This window comes from Erinaceus europaeus, chromosome 6, assembly GCF_950295315.1.
Source record: "Erinaceus europaeus chromosome 6, mEriEur2.1, whole genome shotgun sequence".
NCBI classification, from domain to species: domain Eukaryota; kingdom Metazoa; phylum Chordata; class Mammalia; order Eulipotyphla; family Erinaceidae; genus Erinaceus; species Erinaceus europaeus.
The window spans coordinates 63,812,362-63,828,639 of NC_080167.1; the positions used below are offsets into that span (position 1 = coordinate 63,812,362).

Sequence of the window (16,278 nt, forward strand, 5' to 3'; positions counted from 1 at the left end):
GCCAGGGGGTGACTCGAGTGGGAGGGCGGATCACGTATGGTTCAAGCCCCTGTGAAGCATGTGCTGGGGGCCGCTCACCTTTAGGGCCTCGGTCTGAGAGCCCAGGCCCTTGGTGCAGAGCTCCATCACCGAGTAGGAGCAGAAGGTGTCACGGACCTTGTACTGGCTCACGGCGAGCAGCCACAGCGCAGGGCTGGTCTCCAGCTCTGAGGGTGGGATGAGGATGGACTGGTGTCCCGAGTACACGCTGCAGAGAGAGGGGGTCAGGCCTGGGCACACGGCCAGCGGCCCAGAGCAGCTGGGCTCATGACTCAGCCCCGACGCTGGAGGGACTCACCTGCAGAGGCACCACAGGACGAAGCCGAGTCCACAGTACGGGTCCAGGCAGATGGCCACCTCTCTGGAGGGGTACAGCTCACACTGCAGCTTAATGGATCGGCAGAAGGCACTGGTGGCTGCGTGAGACATCTGCAAGGCAGGAGCCGCTCAGAGCAGAGCCCGCAGGCAGAGCAGGCTCTTGGGCTAGACCGGAGTGTGAGAGTGTGAACCGTGGGCGTTCTCCACATCTCCAGGGCAAGCCCCAACGGCCATGCAGTCACTAGGCGGGAGGAGCACCCCCGGCTGAGGCCTCACTGGAAAGGCAGTCACACTGCACGCTCTAGGCAGGATGGAGATGGGGTGCTACATTCTGTTCATGTGCAGGTGCACGGCACCCCATCCAGGACCCACGCTGCTCCTGTTCTTGTGGGGGGGGGGGGAGTTTGCTGCGGATGACGGATTTGTCTCTCTATGAAGAAATCATGCGCTGAGGAGACAGACAGACATCTGGAGCACAACAGCCCAGACAGGATTCATTTGGCAATGACTTCTTGTTATGAAACCAAGGGCAAAGGCAAGGACAAACATAAGGAAATCTGACTTTATGAAAATTTAAAAGTCATGTACATCAACAAACACTAGGCTCAGAGTAAAAAGATAGCCAATGAGTAGAAGAAAATGTTTGTAAACCATCAGATAAGGACTCATATCCAAGAGAGGGAGAGAGATGATGAGAGAGGGAAAGAGATAATGAGAGATCTCGATCTCCTAAAACCAAGAACAGAAAACCAACCCATCTGTTTCCTTGGACATTTCTCTAAACAAGACGATGAGCTGCCCAATAACTGCAAGGAAAGCCGCTGAAGTCGTTCATCATTGAAGCAACTCGGGGCTGGGTAGGAGCACATCTGGTTGAGTGCACACATTACAGTGCCCAAGGACCTGAGTTCGAGCCCCCTGGACCTCATGTGCAGGGGAGAAGCTTCATGAGCAGTGAAACAGTGCTGCAGGTAACCCCCCCCTCTCTAACTCTCATTCTCCCCTCTCAATGTCTCTATCTAAAATAAACATTTAAAAAGCAACTTGGGGAGTTGGGCGGTGGCGCAGCAGGTTAAGCACATGTGGCACAAAGCACAAGGACCGGCGTAAGGATCCCGGTTCGAGCCCCCGGCTCCCCACCTGCAGGGGAGTCGCTTCACAGGTGGTAAAGCAGGTCTGCAGTTGTCTATCTTTCCCCGTCTTCCCCATCTCTCTCCATTTCTTTCTGTCCTATCCAACAACGGCGACAACAATAAAACAAGGGCAACAAAAGGGAATAAATAAATAAAGCAACTCAGATCAAAGTCACATGCAGTTGCTACCTTAGGTACAGACACAATCAAAAACTCAGAAAAGCACCAGTGCTGCTGGGTGTGTAAAGCGGCCCATGAGCTTGTGAGACTTGGGGTGGAAGGTGGGCCATAGCTGTTGTGGAAACCAGCAAGGCCGTCCCCCCAAAAAAGTGAAGGAGGAACTGTCACGTGACCTAGCTATTACACATAAGGGTGTACACCCCGAGGATCAGGCTGTGGGGTCAGGAGGAAGGGGAATCAGTGCAGCTTGTGGAGCCCACCACGGGGGCTGATGGGAGCCCAGACAGACAGACTCCCGCCATCATCATCGTCAGCCAGGCAGGTTGGCCGGCAGTGGTACTGGCCCTGCCTCTCAGAGCTGCATCCCAGTCACCAGGCCTGTCCCTGGAACACACCCACCAGGGCCCAGGGCCAGCAGCTCACCTTGACCCCGGCGAGCATGCCCGTGGTAGACACGCTGAAGTCCAGATATGCCAGCATGTCGGGGTTGGAAGGCTTGTAGATCTGGGCAGGCCGCTTCTTTGGCAAATCATCTGCAGGGCCGAGCAGAGCCATGAGCGCCGGGACCAGGATGCCCGCAGACCCCTCGCAGCGGGGGCCCAGACTGACCTGTGTCCAGGATGGGGGGCCAGGCCCTGACGTCCACAGCTGCAGCGGCCTCCCGGGACCGCAGCAGTTTGCATATAAGCTGAGTGGTCATCAGGCAGGCAGAGCGGCTGACCTGCAGTTGGAACGGAGGCAGCATTGAGAAGGGCCCCCACTCAGGCCCCAGCACCCACGCCTGACCCAGGCCCTCTCGCTGGTGGGCGGCGTTACCTCCACAATCATCTTCACAGTGGGCAGCGTGGTGGCGATGTTCTGCGGGTGTGGGGGGCGCACGGTAATGGGCACGCAGCCGGCATACAGGCAGCCGTAGAAAGCCGCGATGAGGTCGATCCCTGAGCAGGGACAGACACCCCAGGAGTCAGGGCCGCCACCCTATTCCCCTGCAAAATTCCCACCAGAAAGGAGGAGCCACTCACCCAGGGCACAAAAACACTAGGCATTCTCTCGAATTCCCTCCCATTAGGACGACTAGGTACAGTGAGGACTAAACCCTGCTGCCACCACCCCCTCACCCAGACAGCAGGGGGAGCCTGACCCTGTGGGAGTCACTGCACACTAGGGGGTGGGGTGGGGTGGGGTGGGGAGGCACCTCTGGCCTGCACTCTGGGACCTGTACCACACTGCACACCCGGGGACCCCAGCATCCACTGCACCTGGGGGGTAGACCAGCGCCACGTGGTCCCCATCCTGCAGGTGGCCCCTCTCCATGAGCATCACGGCGATCTTCTCAGCACGCTTGTGCAGCTGCACACACGTCAGGGAGCTCGCTATCGTGCCCTGCGTGTCACACAAGCCAGTGGTGAGTGGGGGGTGTGGGGGGTGCCCACGTGCAGCTGCTCCCTCTGCAGGGACAGTGCAGTGGGGCCCCTGCAAATTCCACAGCTGCTTGCAGGCTGTTTGCAACAGGCCTCCCAGGCTCTGCCCTCTGCCCTGCTTGGTGAGAGGCACAGACCAACAGAGACGTGTATTATCTACAGAGATCTTTAAAAAATCAGCACTCCGGGAGTCGGGCTGTAACAGCTCAGCGGGTTAAGCGCAGGTGGCGCAAAGCACAAGGTCGGCATAAGGATCCCGGTTTGAGCCCCCGGCTCCCCACCTGCAGGGGAGTCGCTTTACAGGCAGTGAAGCAGGTCTGCAGGTGTCTTTCTCTGCCCCTCTCTGTCTTCCCCTCCTCTCTCCATTTCTCTCTGTCCTATCTAACAACGACAACAACAATAACAATAATAACTACAACAACAAGGAAAAACAACAAGGACAACAAAAAGAGAAAATAAATAAATAAAAAATCAGCACTTCATCTAAAAAAAGAAAAAGAAAACCCAGCTAAACTTAAAGACTATCAGTGTAATAACTCTGGGACTTCAGTAGGCAAACTATGGGCACAAGAACGCACACGGTGGATTCTGAGAAGACCTGTGGGAAGCCTGAGACAGACCACATCCAAACTCAAAGGGTCAAAACGAAACAGTGGAAACTACAAAAATCAAAGAAAGCTGAAGAAAGGAAATGCCAAGTTCATTTTCATGGGGGCATCTAAAACATTTCGACACAAATGGAAAATACACTTGGACTGTTTAAGGAACAATGAGAAGGGGTCCGGGAGGTGGCACAGCGGTAAAGCTTTGGACTCTCGAGCATGAGGTCCTGAGTTTGATCCCCGGCAGCACGTGTGCCAGAGTGATGTCTGGTTCTTTCTCTCTCCTCCTTTCTCATAAATAAAATCTTTTAAAAAAATAATAAATAACAAAAAAACAATGAGAGAAAAGGTGGTTAGTGTGGCCTGGGAGGTGGCACAGTGGTATGGGGCTGGGCTCTCAAGCAGGAGGTCCCAGGGTCAAACCCCAGCATCACACACGCCAGAGTGATGCTCTGGTTCTCTCTCCTCCACCTCTGCATTAATAGATAACCTTTTTGTAAAAGACTGTTAGGGAAGGGCAGTAGCAAAATGAGCACGGGGGGAGGGGGGGGGTCAAAGCAGACGGGACTGGCTGCAAAGCACAGGCAGCTCAGCTTGGCCTTGCTGGGGACACAGCACAGCCGCAGTGTGCAAAGCCTCCTGTAGATGCCTCTCTCTGAAGCTGCTGGCCATGGCCAAGCCACATTCTACAGAGACGGAGGCCAAGGACTCCCCTCCTGCAGCCGGTGCACAGGAGGCAGGAACCAGGATACTCTGGGAGCTGATGAATGAATGGCCCTGCCCTCTCAGGCTTCACTCTGGGCAGCAGTTTTGAGGGTGAGAGCCCTGTGCCCCCTGCGCCCATCGAAACAGTATGAACACCAAGCCACGTGTGGAGAGAGGCCCAGGAGAAAAGTGTGGAAAAGAGGCCAAACCCCACTGGTGAGTTTGTATCAGGAGCTTAAGATCTTATTCATATATATATGTAAATATTTTTTAAATATTTATTTCCTTTTGTTGCCCTTGCTTTTTATTGTTGTAGTTATTGTTGTTGTTATTGATGTCGTCATTGTTGGATAGGACAGAGAGACATGGAGAGAGGAGGGGAAGACAGAGGGGGAGAGAAAGATAGACACCTGCAGACCTGCTTCACCACTTGTGAAGGAACCCCCTGCAGGTGGGGAGTCGGGAGCTGGAACCCGGATCCTTCTGCCGGTCCTTGCGCTTTGCACCATGTGTGCTTAACCCACTGCGCTACCGCCCGACTTCCAAGGTCTTATTCTAATGAATTGTGTGGGCCTGTATTTGTGAAGCTTGCTTTTCTAACGTGAGATGTAAACATGAACTTCACTATACACAAAGCATGAAAATGGTCTTACTCCTTCTGAAGAAGCTCATGTGTAAATTCCAGCTGAAATGTAACAGCGATGAAAACAGAAGACAGGTGTCAGTATCTCCAAAGTCTGCTGTAGAGTTTGCTCCCACTTATTCTTTAGAGAAACGCTCTAAAACATGCTGCTAGAGGGACTGGGAGGTGGCACACCTGGTAGAGTACACATGGTGCAATGTGCAGGGGCCCGGGTTCAAGCCCCCAGTCTCCACTTGTGTGTGGGGTGGGACTTCATGACCAGACTCAATTCTCAATTCCCCTTGTCAATTTGTCTCTTATCATATGTCTGTGATACATACAGATGTGCAGGTCAGCATGTGCAGACAGAGGTGCGAACCCCTGTGCTGAAACACAGTCCCTAAGTAGGAAGTCTCTGTCGACACAGCCCAACATGAAGGACTCTACACGCCTCCTGTGACTGAGGAGTCCGGCCTGGAGGCATATTCCCCCGGCAGGACCCTGGGCAAGCTCACCCTGCAGTTGAGCAGCGTGTAGAGGACGTGGTCGGGGGTGGTCTGGGCCCTCCACTGCAGGACCTCCGAGAGGAACAGGAACTGGAACAAAACACAGCTGGCAGGATCAGCCCTCCTGGCGTGGCCCACTTGGCGGGGAGGGCTGGGGAGGCTGAATGCTTTGGGGGGCCTCTCCACTGGGGAGCAGGCCTCTCCACTGGGATGCTGAGGGGAGTTCTGAGGTCAGCGGAGGCTGGGGCCACCCCCACGGCCCAGCCTTCTCCAGAGCTGGCCGGTATGGGCAGTGCTCCAGTGGCTGTTGGGGGCATTCTGGGGCTCCTGGCATCCTGCGGCAGCACTGCCATCATGGGGGTGGGGCTGGGGGTGGGGGTGTGTGTGGAGGGTAGGGAACACGGGCTGAGGGTCGAGATGCAGATCTGGAGCCCCTCTCACATGAACTGTGGTTGAGCCCATCAGTGACTGAGGAGGTATGGCCACACGGGCAGGGACTCAGATGAGCTGAGCCACCACTCCCAGGCTGCTTTCCTGGGGCATCTCTGAGCTGAAAGGCTATCACAGGGGCACGTGACAATGCTGTGACTTGTGGAGAGGCACGAGGACGTCCCTGTGCCTGCACACTAAGCTGAGGCCACCTGGCCCCCAGATGCTACGGACCACAGCCCAGCAACAAGCTGGGGACAGGTGGGGGGACAGAGACGTGAGCCAGGCTGGCTGCCCCAGGGGCAGTGTGTGGCAGACGGCCCCAGTGAACGACCCACTGTCTCCAGAAGCAGGGCTGCTCAGAGGCCAGTACTCGAGGGGCCAAGCTGCTGGGGTGGGCCGGCCCTCTGGGGGTTGCTCACCTTGCGGGCCTGGTCATTGTCCTCAATCTGGCCCAGGTCCCGGCCACTGGCCTGCGCAATCCTCTTCCCAGACACCAGGTTCCCCACCATCACAGAGGCGGGGCCGATTTCTGGAGAGAAAGCGCACCCGCTGCGGGTGAGCACTGTGGGGTCCCTGCGCTCCCTGCCCAGGGGAAGGCACTTTCCCAGGGGGTCCTACGGCTTCAAGTCAGTCTCCCGCACTGCCTTCATGTTCCACTGGGGGGCGCCGAGAGTGAATGTGAGTGCAGTACCTTGTGTGACAGAGGCTGTGTCTGTGAGTGAGGGGAGAGGTGGAGGTATCGGGCTAGGGAGAAAGCTGTCCCTAAAGATGTGGGCCAAAAAGACACTCCTAGCGTGCACTCAGCCTGTGGTCTGCTCAAGGAGACCAGACACCTAGTTCTCACTGTGCGTTTGACTGCAGCTGAGCTGTGTCTCAGTGTCTAAACGTGGTATTCGCTGCTGGTGGCGAGCCCCAGGGCAGGGCAGGAGCACAGACACACACCTGGCTGCTTCTGCCGAGGTTTGGGCAGGTTGGTGACGCAGGTGTGGGGGCACATCAGGACGTTGCAGGGGTGCAGTGAGCCCTCCAGGAACAGCTGTTTCGTTTCTGACAAGTGGATCCCCCCAAGAGGAGTTTTGGGGAGAGTGTTCGCTGGAACCAGGGCCAGGCAATAAACCCCAACTTGATGGATGCTGTCGATGGCCTGAAAGCAAGAGAGACGGCAGGTGAGGCCTGGCCAGCAGGGAGCGGTGCTACTCAGACTGCAAGAGCCGTTCCTGCAGAACATCTCAAGGTCCAACAAGCGCTCCCCCTATCAACCTTGCTGACTCAGGCGTCCCTGCTGGGGGAGGACACATGGGCGGGTACCTGGAGCACCCGGCTCATCCACTGGAAGCTGTCCTCCTCTGTGGAGTCAGGCCTCTGCTCCGCCACGATCACAATCCTCTCGTCATGCAGCACAGTCACTGAGAACACGGCGATTCTACAGATGAGGGACAGTGAGGCAGCTAGTGACAGCCTCAGGAGACACCGGCCCATCTGCAGTGACCATGGCTTGCTGAGGACGCATGGCCTCTACACAAGGAGACCAGGCCTGCCCTGAGCATGCTGCAGGGACCCCTCAAGTAGATGAAGGAACCCTTAGCACATGTGGGAGACCCTTGACACACGTGGGGAGGGGACTTCATACAGGTGTGGTGAACTTCACCAAAGGGCGCCTCACACAGGCATGGGAGGGGTCTTTCATTCAGACAGGGGGCCCCTCACAGAGGGCTCCTCACAGAGATGGGGGGAACCCTCAGCACAAAGGGTCCTGACACAGGTAGGGAGCCCTTCTGAGAGTTAGGGGGTCTCTCATACAGAAAAATCCTCAGATGGGGGTCCCCTGGCACAGAGGTCCCTCAGATAGACAAACAGAGGGGCCCTTCACAGATAGGGTGTTCCTTGGCAGAGATGGGGGGCGGCTCATACAGACAGGGTCCTCACAGACAGCATCCCTAGGCTCGGATAGCAGATAGAGTACCTCATGTAGACAGGGACCCTCACACAGATGGGGGGGTCTATTCACACAGGCAGGGGATCCCTCATATAGACAAAAGGATTCCTCACAAGATGGGGAGTCTCCCTGAGATGGGAGAGTCCCTTGGCACAAACAGAGGGTTCCTCAGACAGGAGGGTCCTTCACACACAGGGCAGGGATGCTCACACAAACAGGGCATTTCACAAAAATCCAGCAGAAAGAGTTCTTCACACAGACAGAAGAGCCTTAACAAAGACAGTGGGGCCCCTCACAAAGGCAGGGGTCCCTCACAGACAGGGGATTTCTCCCATAGATGGAAGGTCCCTTGGCACAAAGGGTCCTTCATGAAGATGTCAGGGTCTCTCTACAAAGGGTTCCTCACACCAACAGGGATATAGATGAGGGCACGTCCCACAGATGGACATCCCTTACGTGGAAAGGGGCTCAGCAGAAAGGGTCCCTCACACAGATGGATCTCACAGATGGAGAGTCTCTTAGGGAGATGGGTTTCTCACACAAATGGGGAGAGGAGCTGCTGACCAACCCTGACCCAGATGGTCCCTGACACAGAGGGCTGTGGTCCATCACACAGATGGGGGTGGTCATCTCACAGACTGAGCGAGGGTCTCTTGGTACAGATGTGTGGGACCCTTGGCACACAAATGGGGCTTCCTCAGAACTGAACCAGATCCTTTCACAGGCTGGAGCTCCAGCATCTCCAGAGTGGGGGGTGCCCATGGGGTCTCCTCTTCCACCAGCAGCCAGGTGAGGGCAGGTGCGTGTGGCTGAGGTGCCAAGTTCTCTGGGAAGCAGGGTGGCACGGGCTGTCTCCCCAAGTTCCCTGTGGCTGCTCCTAGACCCTCAGGCCTCCTGCCTGGCAGCTCTGGCTCGGCCTGAGTGACATACACACAGCTGTCCGGAGGAAGTCCTTGGACTCCAACAGTCAGAACCAGAAGGGCTAGGGACCACCAATCTCTACAGCTTACAGAAAACTTCCCACAAGTGTGAGAAGCTCGTGCGGCCTGCAGAGCATCGGGTCTGGAGTGCAGACCCCCTACACCACACACAGTCACCATCCTTGCCCTGACCCCTCACTCACCGTCCTCGGTAAACAAACTTCATGGGCTCCACAGCCAGCGCTGTGGCCACAATGTCGTCAGCGTTGTGTCTGCGGCCACTGACCACCATGAGCCCATCCATCTTGCCCACCACAAACACCAGGCCCCCGGGGCCCACGAAGCCCAGCAGACCCGTCCTCACGAAGGGGTACTCGCTGACGGGGGCCCCCGAGCTCGTCACCGGGAACACCTGAGAGGACACAGCAGCCTGCGTGACCACGTGACTCCCTCCTGCCCTCACGTGTGCCCCCTCCCCCCAAGCCTGAGTCCAGCTGGGGAGCCCAATCCCCAGGGCAGGATGCTCCCTCCACCTGCCCTCCCAGTCCTATCTCCCCTTGTCTCCTCTCTGTAGGCCAGAGAGCTGGGACACACACACCATGTGCAGCACTGGCGTGTCCTCTCTCCTGCCCCTGAGGACGCTGACCGGTCTCAGGTCCTGGAGACTGTGTGGTCAGCAGGAGGAGGAGCGCGGCTATGGCTGCCCACAGACATCACCCTCTTAACACAGAGCTGCCCACCTCAAAGGTGTTCTTGGTCATGCCCGAGAGGCCGTAGTAGGACATTCCAGTGGCGATGGCGCACACACACAGCTCCCCGATCTCGTCGGTCCTACAGAGCTGGGGGATCCCATCGGGCTTCACAGAGCACATGATGGCTGGGGGGGGGGGGCAGGGGACAGTGAGAAGGCACAGAGGGAATAGGAGTCACACTCTGTGTGAGCCAGGTGCCTGGTCATGCTGGGCAGACAGCTGGGAGTGGGGGCACAGGGTCTGCCCTCAGGGCCCTCTGCACAGTTCTGAGGCATCAGCATGAGCACCACTGCCAGTAGCCGCCTCACCTGCAGAGACCACGTGATGCTGTGTGGGCACCCCCTCTGACCTCAGAGAAGTGGGGCTCTGGCTCTCAGGGGAGTGGGTGCTCCAGACTGACCTCAGAGAAGTGGGGTCCTGGGTCTCAGGGAAGTAGAGACCCTGACCCGGCACTGGGAGGGGAAATGGGGCTCCCCAGGAAGGAATGGCCAGCTCTCAGCAGCCCAGATACGCCGCCCCCCGCCCCGCCCAATTCCACTGGGCTTGAGAGTCTGGGTTCCTTAGCTGAGGCAATGTCTCTAGGAACCCGGGAGTGAGAGCAAGCTTGCACGCTGGCTAAGGCACCTGCAGTGCAGACACAGGAGAAAGATCGGGCGGGAGCCTCTGGAGCCGGCTGCCCCCACTCCAACACGCCCCCACTTGGCTGACTCCCCTGCCTGCTCCCCCACTCCAACAGCCCCCACATGGCTGACTCCCCCACCTGCTGCTCCCACCCCAACACCCCCCACATGGCTGACTCCCCCCGCCTGCTGCTCCCACCCCAACACCCCCCGACATGGCTGACTCCCCCACCTGCACCCCTGCAACTTCCCCAGTGCCCTGCAGCCCTCACCTCCCGGCATGACGAGCCCCACGTCCTGCACGGTGAGCACCGACAGCTTCTCCTCCGAGTCCACCCGGATGACCCCGTAGGTGAGCCCATGCATGGACAGCACACCGCGGCCCGGGGGCTGGTTGCTGTCGTCCGTGGGCCTGAAACAGCAGGTGGGGTCTGAGTCAGAGATGGGCACCAGAGGGTGGGGGTCTCTGGGAAGCTGGGGGCAGTAATGGCGACCTCCTCCCTAGGTGTCCAGATACTGTAGTAATATCAGGAAGACTGGCCTGAGGCAGCCCTCCCTCAGAGACCCTCCCTCCCAGACATCCCAGCAAGTGACTCGAAGCCCCCATGACACGGCTTTCCAGCACAGATAAAGGTCAGAGGGAGTCATCACCGCCCAGTGTGGACAAAGTGGTAGCAGCCCTCTGTGCCCACCTCAGACACCTGCTCAGGGAGACAGCAGCATCTGCCACCTCTGGCAGCAAGGGCGCCCGCCTCGTGCCCATCCAGCCTCACTGCCGTCAACCTGAGAAACAGCCCGAACCCCTGCAGGGCAGGCGCCCCTCTGTTCTACAGTGTCGCCACCTCAAACACTGTCACCAACACGAACTTGCTGACCCACAGCGAGCAGATCACACCTTGAAAACAAAAGCGTCTTCCTTGCTAAGCAGTTTCCCAAGACCAGTGGTTCCTATGGTTTTGGGATCCAGAACTGGGCGATACAGAGAAATCCCCGCCCTTCTCTTTTCCAAATATTCTAACAAAGCACAGCTTTGTAATGTTTTTTTTTTTTTCTTTTTCTTTTTTTCTTTTTAGCAGAGCACTGCTCAGCTCTGGCTTATGGTGGTGCAGAGGACTGAACCTGGGACTTCAGAGTCTCAGGCTTGAGAATCTCTTTGCATAACCATTATGCTATCTACCCCTGACCTCTTGGTAATGTTTTTTTACTTCTTAAAAAAATCTCTAAAGATTTTGTGTATTATCATGAGAAAAAAAAAAGAACCAGTGTATCACTCTGGCACATGGGATACTAGGGATCGAACTTGGGACCTCATGCTTCCAAGTTTAGTGTCCTACTCATTGCTCCACAGCTGAGGCCCTATGTTTTGTTTTGTTTTTGTCAACAGAGTTATCACTGGGGCTTGGTATGCACTCAACTCCACTGCTCCTGGTGCCCACTTTTTTCTTAGAAGGTGAGAGGCAGGGAGAGACAGGAAGGAGGGACAGTAAGATGACATTCCTGCTCCACTGCTAGTGAATCCTCCCCCCAGCCCCCCAAAGTGGGGACCAGGCCTTGAATCCAGGTCCTCGTGTACAGCTTGCTATAGCAGGTGCACCACTGCCCAGCCCTGTGCTGTTGTTCTGAAGGTGGCGTCAGGGAGGGAACCCAGGGCCTTACATGTGTGTGACCTCCCTCCCTGGTCCAACTTCTTAATTTTTTGTCCTTTGAGAGACAGGAAGCCACAGCACCACTCCACCACCCAGGGAGCTCTCCCTGGTGCTCCCATGCGGTACTGGGGATTGAACCCAGGGCCTCACACACATGGCAAGGTGCGTGCTTTACCCACTGAGTCACCTCCCAGGCCCGTCACAGCCCCTGAAAGGAAGGACTGAGGGAGGACTCCTGTCAGGACCCCACTGTCCTCAGTGAGACCCCAGGCGAGAGTCAGGCACACAGCCCAGCCTGCCCTGGAGGGACAAGGACAAGGACAAGTGTCGTGAGCTCACCTCAGAGCCCCGAGCCCCCACATCCTCCCGCTGGTCCAGAACACCAGAGATCTCAGCTCAGTGTAGCTTTGCTTTCATACATATTTAACAGTCAAAACTTAGGGGGAGATGGCATAATGGTTATGCAAAGAGACTCTCATGCCTGAGTCACCGAAGGTCCCACGTTCAATCCCCAGCACCACCATAAGCCAGAGCTGAGCAGTACTCTGTTAAAAAATAATAATAATAATAAGTCAAAATTCAGAAAAGCAGACACACAGGAACACAGCCTTGGTGGGGATGGTCTGGGATGCCATGGTGCCAGGCCTCCTCCGCCCACAGGGATAGGCCAGGGCACCGGGACCCACTTCCCCTCACACCCCTGCCCGAGGTGTCCATGAGCTGAGGCGCAGCAAGGCTTGTGCATGGCCTGAAGCTGCCTGCTCCCACACACGCATGCCAGGAACACGTGTGTACAGACATGTCAGTGAATGAACCTTCCAGAGTCGTTACGGAGCTGGGATCACCTCTGAGGTACCGATCTGGACGGGGCGGGGAAGAATCCAGAGGAGACTGCGGTTTAGCTCTCGGCAAAGTCTACACACAGAGGAGGGCGACCCTGGGCAGTGCGACATCACTCTGTCCCCGTGCAGGCAGCACGCTGGGGTTGGGACACACAGGGCTCTCAGTGTGGATGTGTGCCAGTGACAGCCCTGTGGGGGGCCTGGTCCCCTCCCCACCTGGACAGGAAGTGGGCGCAGGGGTGTACCCATGGCCAGTGGTGTGCAGACCCAGGGCAGCCAGAGTGCCCGCCAGGCCGCAGAGCTGCCTCTCAGCACTCCTGCCCACGCTGGGCTCCAGGGAAGCAGAAAAGCCCAGGGGATTTGCAGATAGAAACCTGGTGAGGCCCTAACAGTGACTCAGTGATGCCGAGAAGGATCTGTGCCCATTGCCGGGAGGGGGACTCATCAGGTGGTGGGAAGAGCCGCACACTTAAGAGGAGACAGATGGCTACACCAGCCAGCACCACAGCAACAGGCCACTGGGCAAACGACCATGACCAAGAATGAGGGGAGGGTGGCCCCGGACCCTCAGAGCTGGACTGATGCGATGACTCCTGAGACTCCTCGCTCCCTCCCCAGCTCCAGCCACTACAAGCACCTGGTGCACCTTGAGGAGCCAGGCTGGGCTGCCCCAGCACGGTCAGTTGGTTCCAGGGAACACGGAGCTGGGTCCGGCTGTGGCCAGGCTCCACTCCAGAGCACTGCTAATGCCACCCGCTGCTTGCCCAGCTGGACAAGACCCAAGGTTTCCACCGAAGCCCGTGAGCCCCAGAACCTTCCCACAGGTCCCCACCCAGGCTCCTGGCTGTTCTGCTGCTCTCGAGTGGTGTCAGGACATGGAAAGCTGTCTCTCTGCGGGTGCAGCTTGGGCAGCCTGGCCGCTGACATGTGTGCACAGCTGCCTCTCCAGTTTGATGCTCTTTCCCAGCACACTTGCCAGGGAAGCGGTCCAACAGGGCCCGGGCCCACCAGGCTCAGGAGCAGCACTGCAGCTGCACTTCGCCCCTCTCGATGGCCAGAGAGCCGCCACCAGTGGCCCGTGGGCCGAGCCAAGGACCAGGACCACAGAGGAGCACAGGGGTGAGCTGGGCCTTTCCGGTCCGAGGCTCCACGGAGAGCCCTCTGAAGCAAAATGGAAAGAGTGGCAGCAGGCCCATGCCACACTCCTCTGGAAGGACCCTGAGCAGTTAGCACCAGAGGCTGACAAGTCCCATAGGATACTAGTGAGAGTCTGGCCTTCACACAATGCAGGGTGATGCCCAGCCTCCCTGAATTCCCACCCAACACTAAGGGAATACTAGAAAGCAGAATGACTGTCACTGAGTCGGTCACCTCTGAGTGCTTGCTTAGTGTGGAGAAATGCAGACTTCAGGAAAGAAGCCTAGAACTTAGCACTCTGCATAATGTGAGTTCCAATGCGCAGGCTGGCTCCGAGCAGAGACCCTGCCCCAAGCTTTCCGGGGCCTGGCAACTCCCATCAAATACCTGTGTGGGGCCGCCTGGGACTCAGGCCACAGAAAGCAACTTGAGAGGAGATGGCGGGTGAAACGCGAATGTGAGCACCATCTTCATCACACTGTCGGAAGTGACTCCAGTGTGAACGTGTGGGCACCCAGAATAAGAAAGAGATCCTTGGCCCTATAGCTCAGGGGTTAGAGCACTGGACTTGTAAGAAACATATTTTTCAATGGTTTTTAAATTTTTTTTTAATTTATTTATTTTCGCTTTTGTTGTCCTTTTTTATTGTTGTTATTGAAGTCGTTGTTGTTGGATAGGACAGAGAGAAACAGAGAGTAGAGAAAGACAGACACCTGCAGACCTGCCTCACCGCCTGTGAAGCGACTCCCCTGCAGGTGGGGAGCCGGGATCGAACCGGGATCCTTACGCCGGTCCCTGCGCTTCACATCACGTGCGCTTAACCCGCTGCACTACAGCCCGACTCCTAAGAAACAGATTCTCAAGCAGAGACCAACATTTGCTTTCCTTGCCCTTTTTTGGGGGGTCATTACTGGACTCTCACTGCTACAGGATGTCTTTTTCAGATAGAGAGACACAGACAATAGGACACAGAGAGAGAAAGAATGCAGCACCAAAGCTCCCACCAGCGTGCTGGGAGTTGGGCTCAAAATGCCTGGCTGGTGAGCGTCCCAGAGCAGTGCAGCTGAGCTGTTGCTGCTCTGCCGGCCCAGCACCTGTTTTGCTCCTAAGGATGCTCCCCGCTGAAATCAAGTCCTTGTCACCTAAAATCACCTCTGCACAATTAGTCAAAGTGCCACTGCTAATTATAAAGACTGTGCTTAGAGCATCACCTGCACTAAGCAGCTACGATGCACTTAGAGAGAGGGAGAGAGAGTGTGTGCGCCAAATTACAGAACTTGGAGCCGCTGGGGAGGGAAGGACATGGTCCAGGCAGCAGCCGGAGTGCGGGGGAAATGAGTGTCCCAAGTGAAATGCTTCTTTCAAAAAATAACACTGAGGGGCCCGGTGGTGGCTCACATGGTAGAGTGTGCACATTACCATGCCTGAGGCCCTGGGTTCAAGTCCACAGCCTCCCTACTGCAGAGGGCATGTCTCACAAGTGGTGGGGCAGTGGAGTGTCTCTCCTCAGTCCCACGATTAAAAAAATAAAATGGCCACCGGCAAACGAGATGCACAGGCACTGACCGCCAGCAATAAGCCTGACGGTAAAGAAAAAAATAACACTTACAAACCTCTGTCTCACCAAGGAAACAATCACAAATGGGAGGGAAAGGTTAGAGGAGACCAGAGACGCAACAGCCATTGGAGACCACAGACTATTAAACACCAACAACACAGATGACCTCTAAGAAATGGGTGTATTTCTAGAAACATACCACACCTCCCAACACTGGCTCATCAAGAAACAGCCCCATGCCCAGCGACAAGACGGAAGGACAGGCGTGAATCCCCGAAGCCCAGGACTCTACCACACACTCGGAGGACGAACAGTCGACCTGCTCCAACTTTTCCAGGGGACAGAGGAGGAAGAGGCTGTTCACTGCCACAAAAGCTCGCTGTGGGGCCAGCACCTCCTGGCTCCTCAGCCATAGGAGAGTGCCCTGAGGAGCCTGCCACTGCCAGATCCCTGACGACACAGGTGTGAAACTCTCAACAGAGCACCAAGAAAAGCGAGGACGTTAGAAGGAGCAGGCACCATGACCCTGTGACTGGCTCCCGGGGTCCTCAGGGTGGCCAGCACCAGCAGTGCGGTCACTGCAGCCCCCATACCAACAAGCCACCCACACAGCCCGTTGGCTGGCTGGCCAGCACCACTCAGAGGCCGGGGCTGTGTAACTGCAGCGGACAAGCTCAGGCCAGGCCACACACGCCTTCCTCACCCCCACGTCCTCTCTTCCTCCACAAACAGAACTGAAGCCTGGCACAGCAAGCAGGAAGTGAGGCCCCAGTGAGAGCAGAGGGCACCGCTCAGAGTGCCCCAGACAAGACACCTTGAGTGAGGCTGCAGAGGAAGCGTCTTTCGGGGCCAGGAACCGAACCAGGTGGAGGAAGCCTCTGGCGTCATGGGGACGGCTACCCTGAGGAT

The 16,278-nt window shown here is 56.9% G+C and overlaps 1 protein-coding gene across 4 annotated transcripts in view; it reads right to left on the reverse strand.

Moving 5' to 3' along the window:
* The window catches only part of DIP2C (disco interacting protein 2 homolog C), a 114,629-nt gene continuing 98,351 nt past the window's right edge, over positions 1-16,278 (reverse strand). The window contains exons 19-31 of one of the 4 annotated variants that reach the window (XM_060192371.1): positions 10,459-10,598; positions 9,555-9,691; positions 9,018-9,226; positions 7,267-7,381; positions 6,901-7,102; positions 6,378-6,487; positions 5,536-5,616; positions 2,930-3,053; positions 2,487-2,608; positions 2,280-2,391; positions 2,094-2,203; positions 338-468; positions 1-247 (exon numbers count right to left, since the gene is read on the reverse strand). In XM_060192371.1, the coding sequence (XP_060048354.1) occupies positions 31-247; positions 338-468; positions 2,094-2,203; positions 2,280-2,391; positions 2,487-2,608; positions 2,930-3,053; positions 5,536-5,616; positions 6,378-6,487; positions 6,901-7,102; positions 7,267-7,381; positions 9,018-9,226; positions 9,555-9,691; positions 10,459-10,598 (1,810 nt within the window). In that variant the 3' untranslated portion in view covers positions 1-30. Of the gene's footprint in view, positions 248-337; positions 469-513; positions 659-2,093; positions 2,204-2,279; positions 2,392-2,486; positions 2,609-2,929; positions 3,054-5,535; positions 5,617-6,377; positions 6,488-6,900; positions 7,103-7,266; positions 7,382-9,013; positions 9,227-9,554; positions 9,692-10,458; positions 10,599-16,278 lie in introns of those variants that run through there. The other 3 variants (XM_060192372.1, XM_060192373.1, XM_060192374.1) reach the window with 3 other exon arrangements.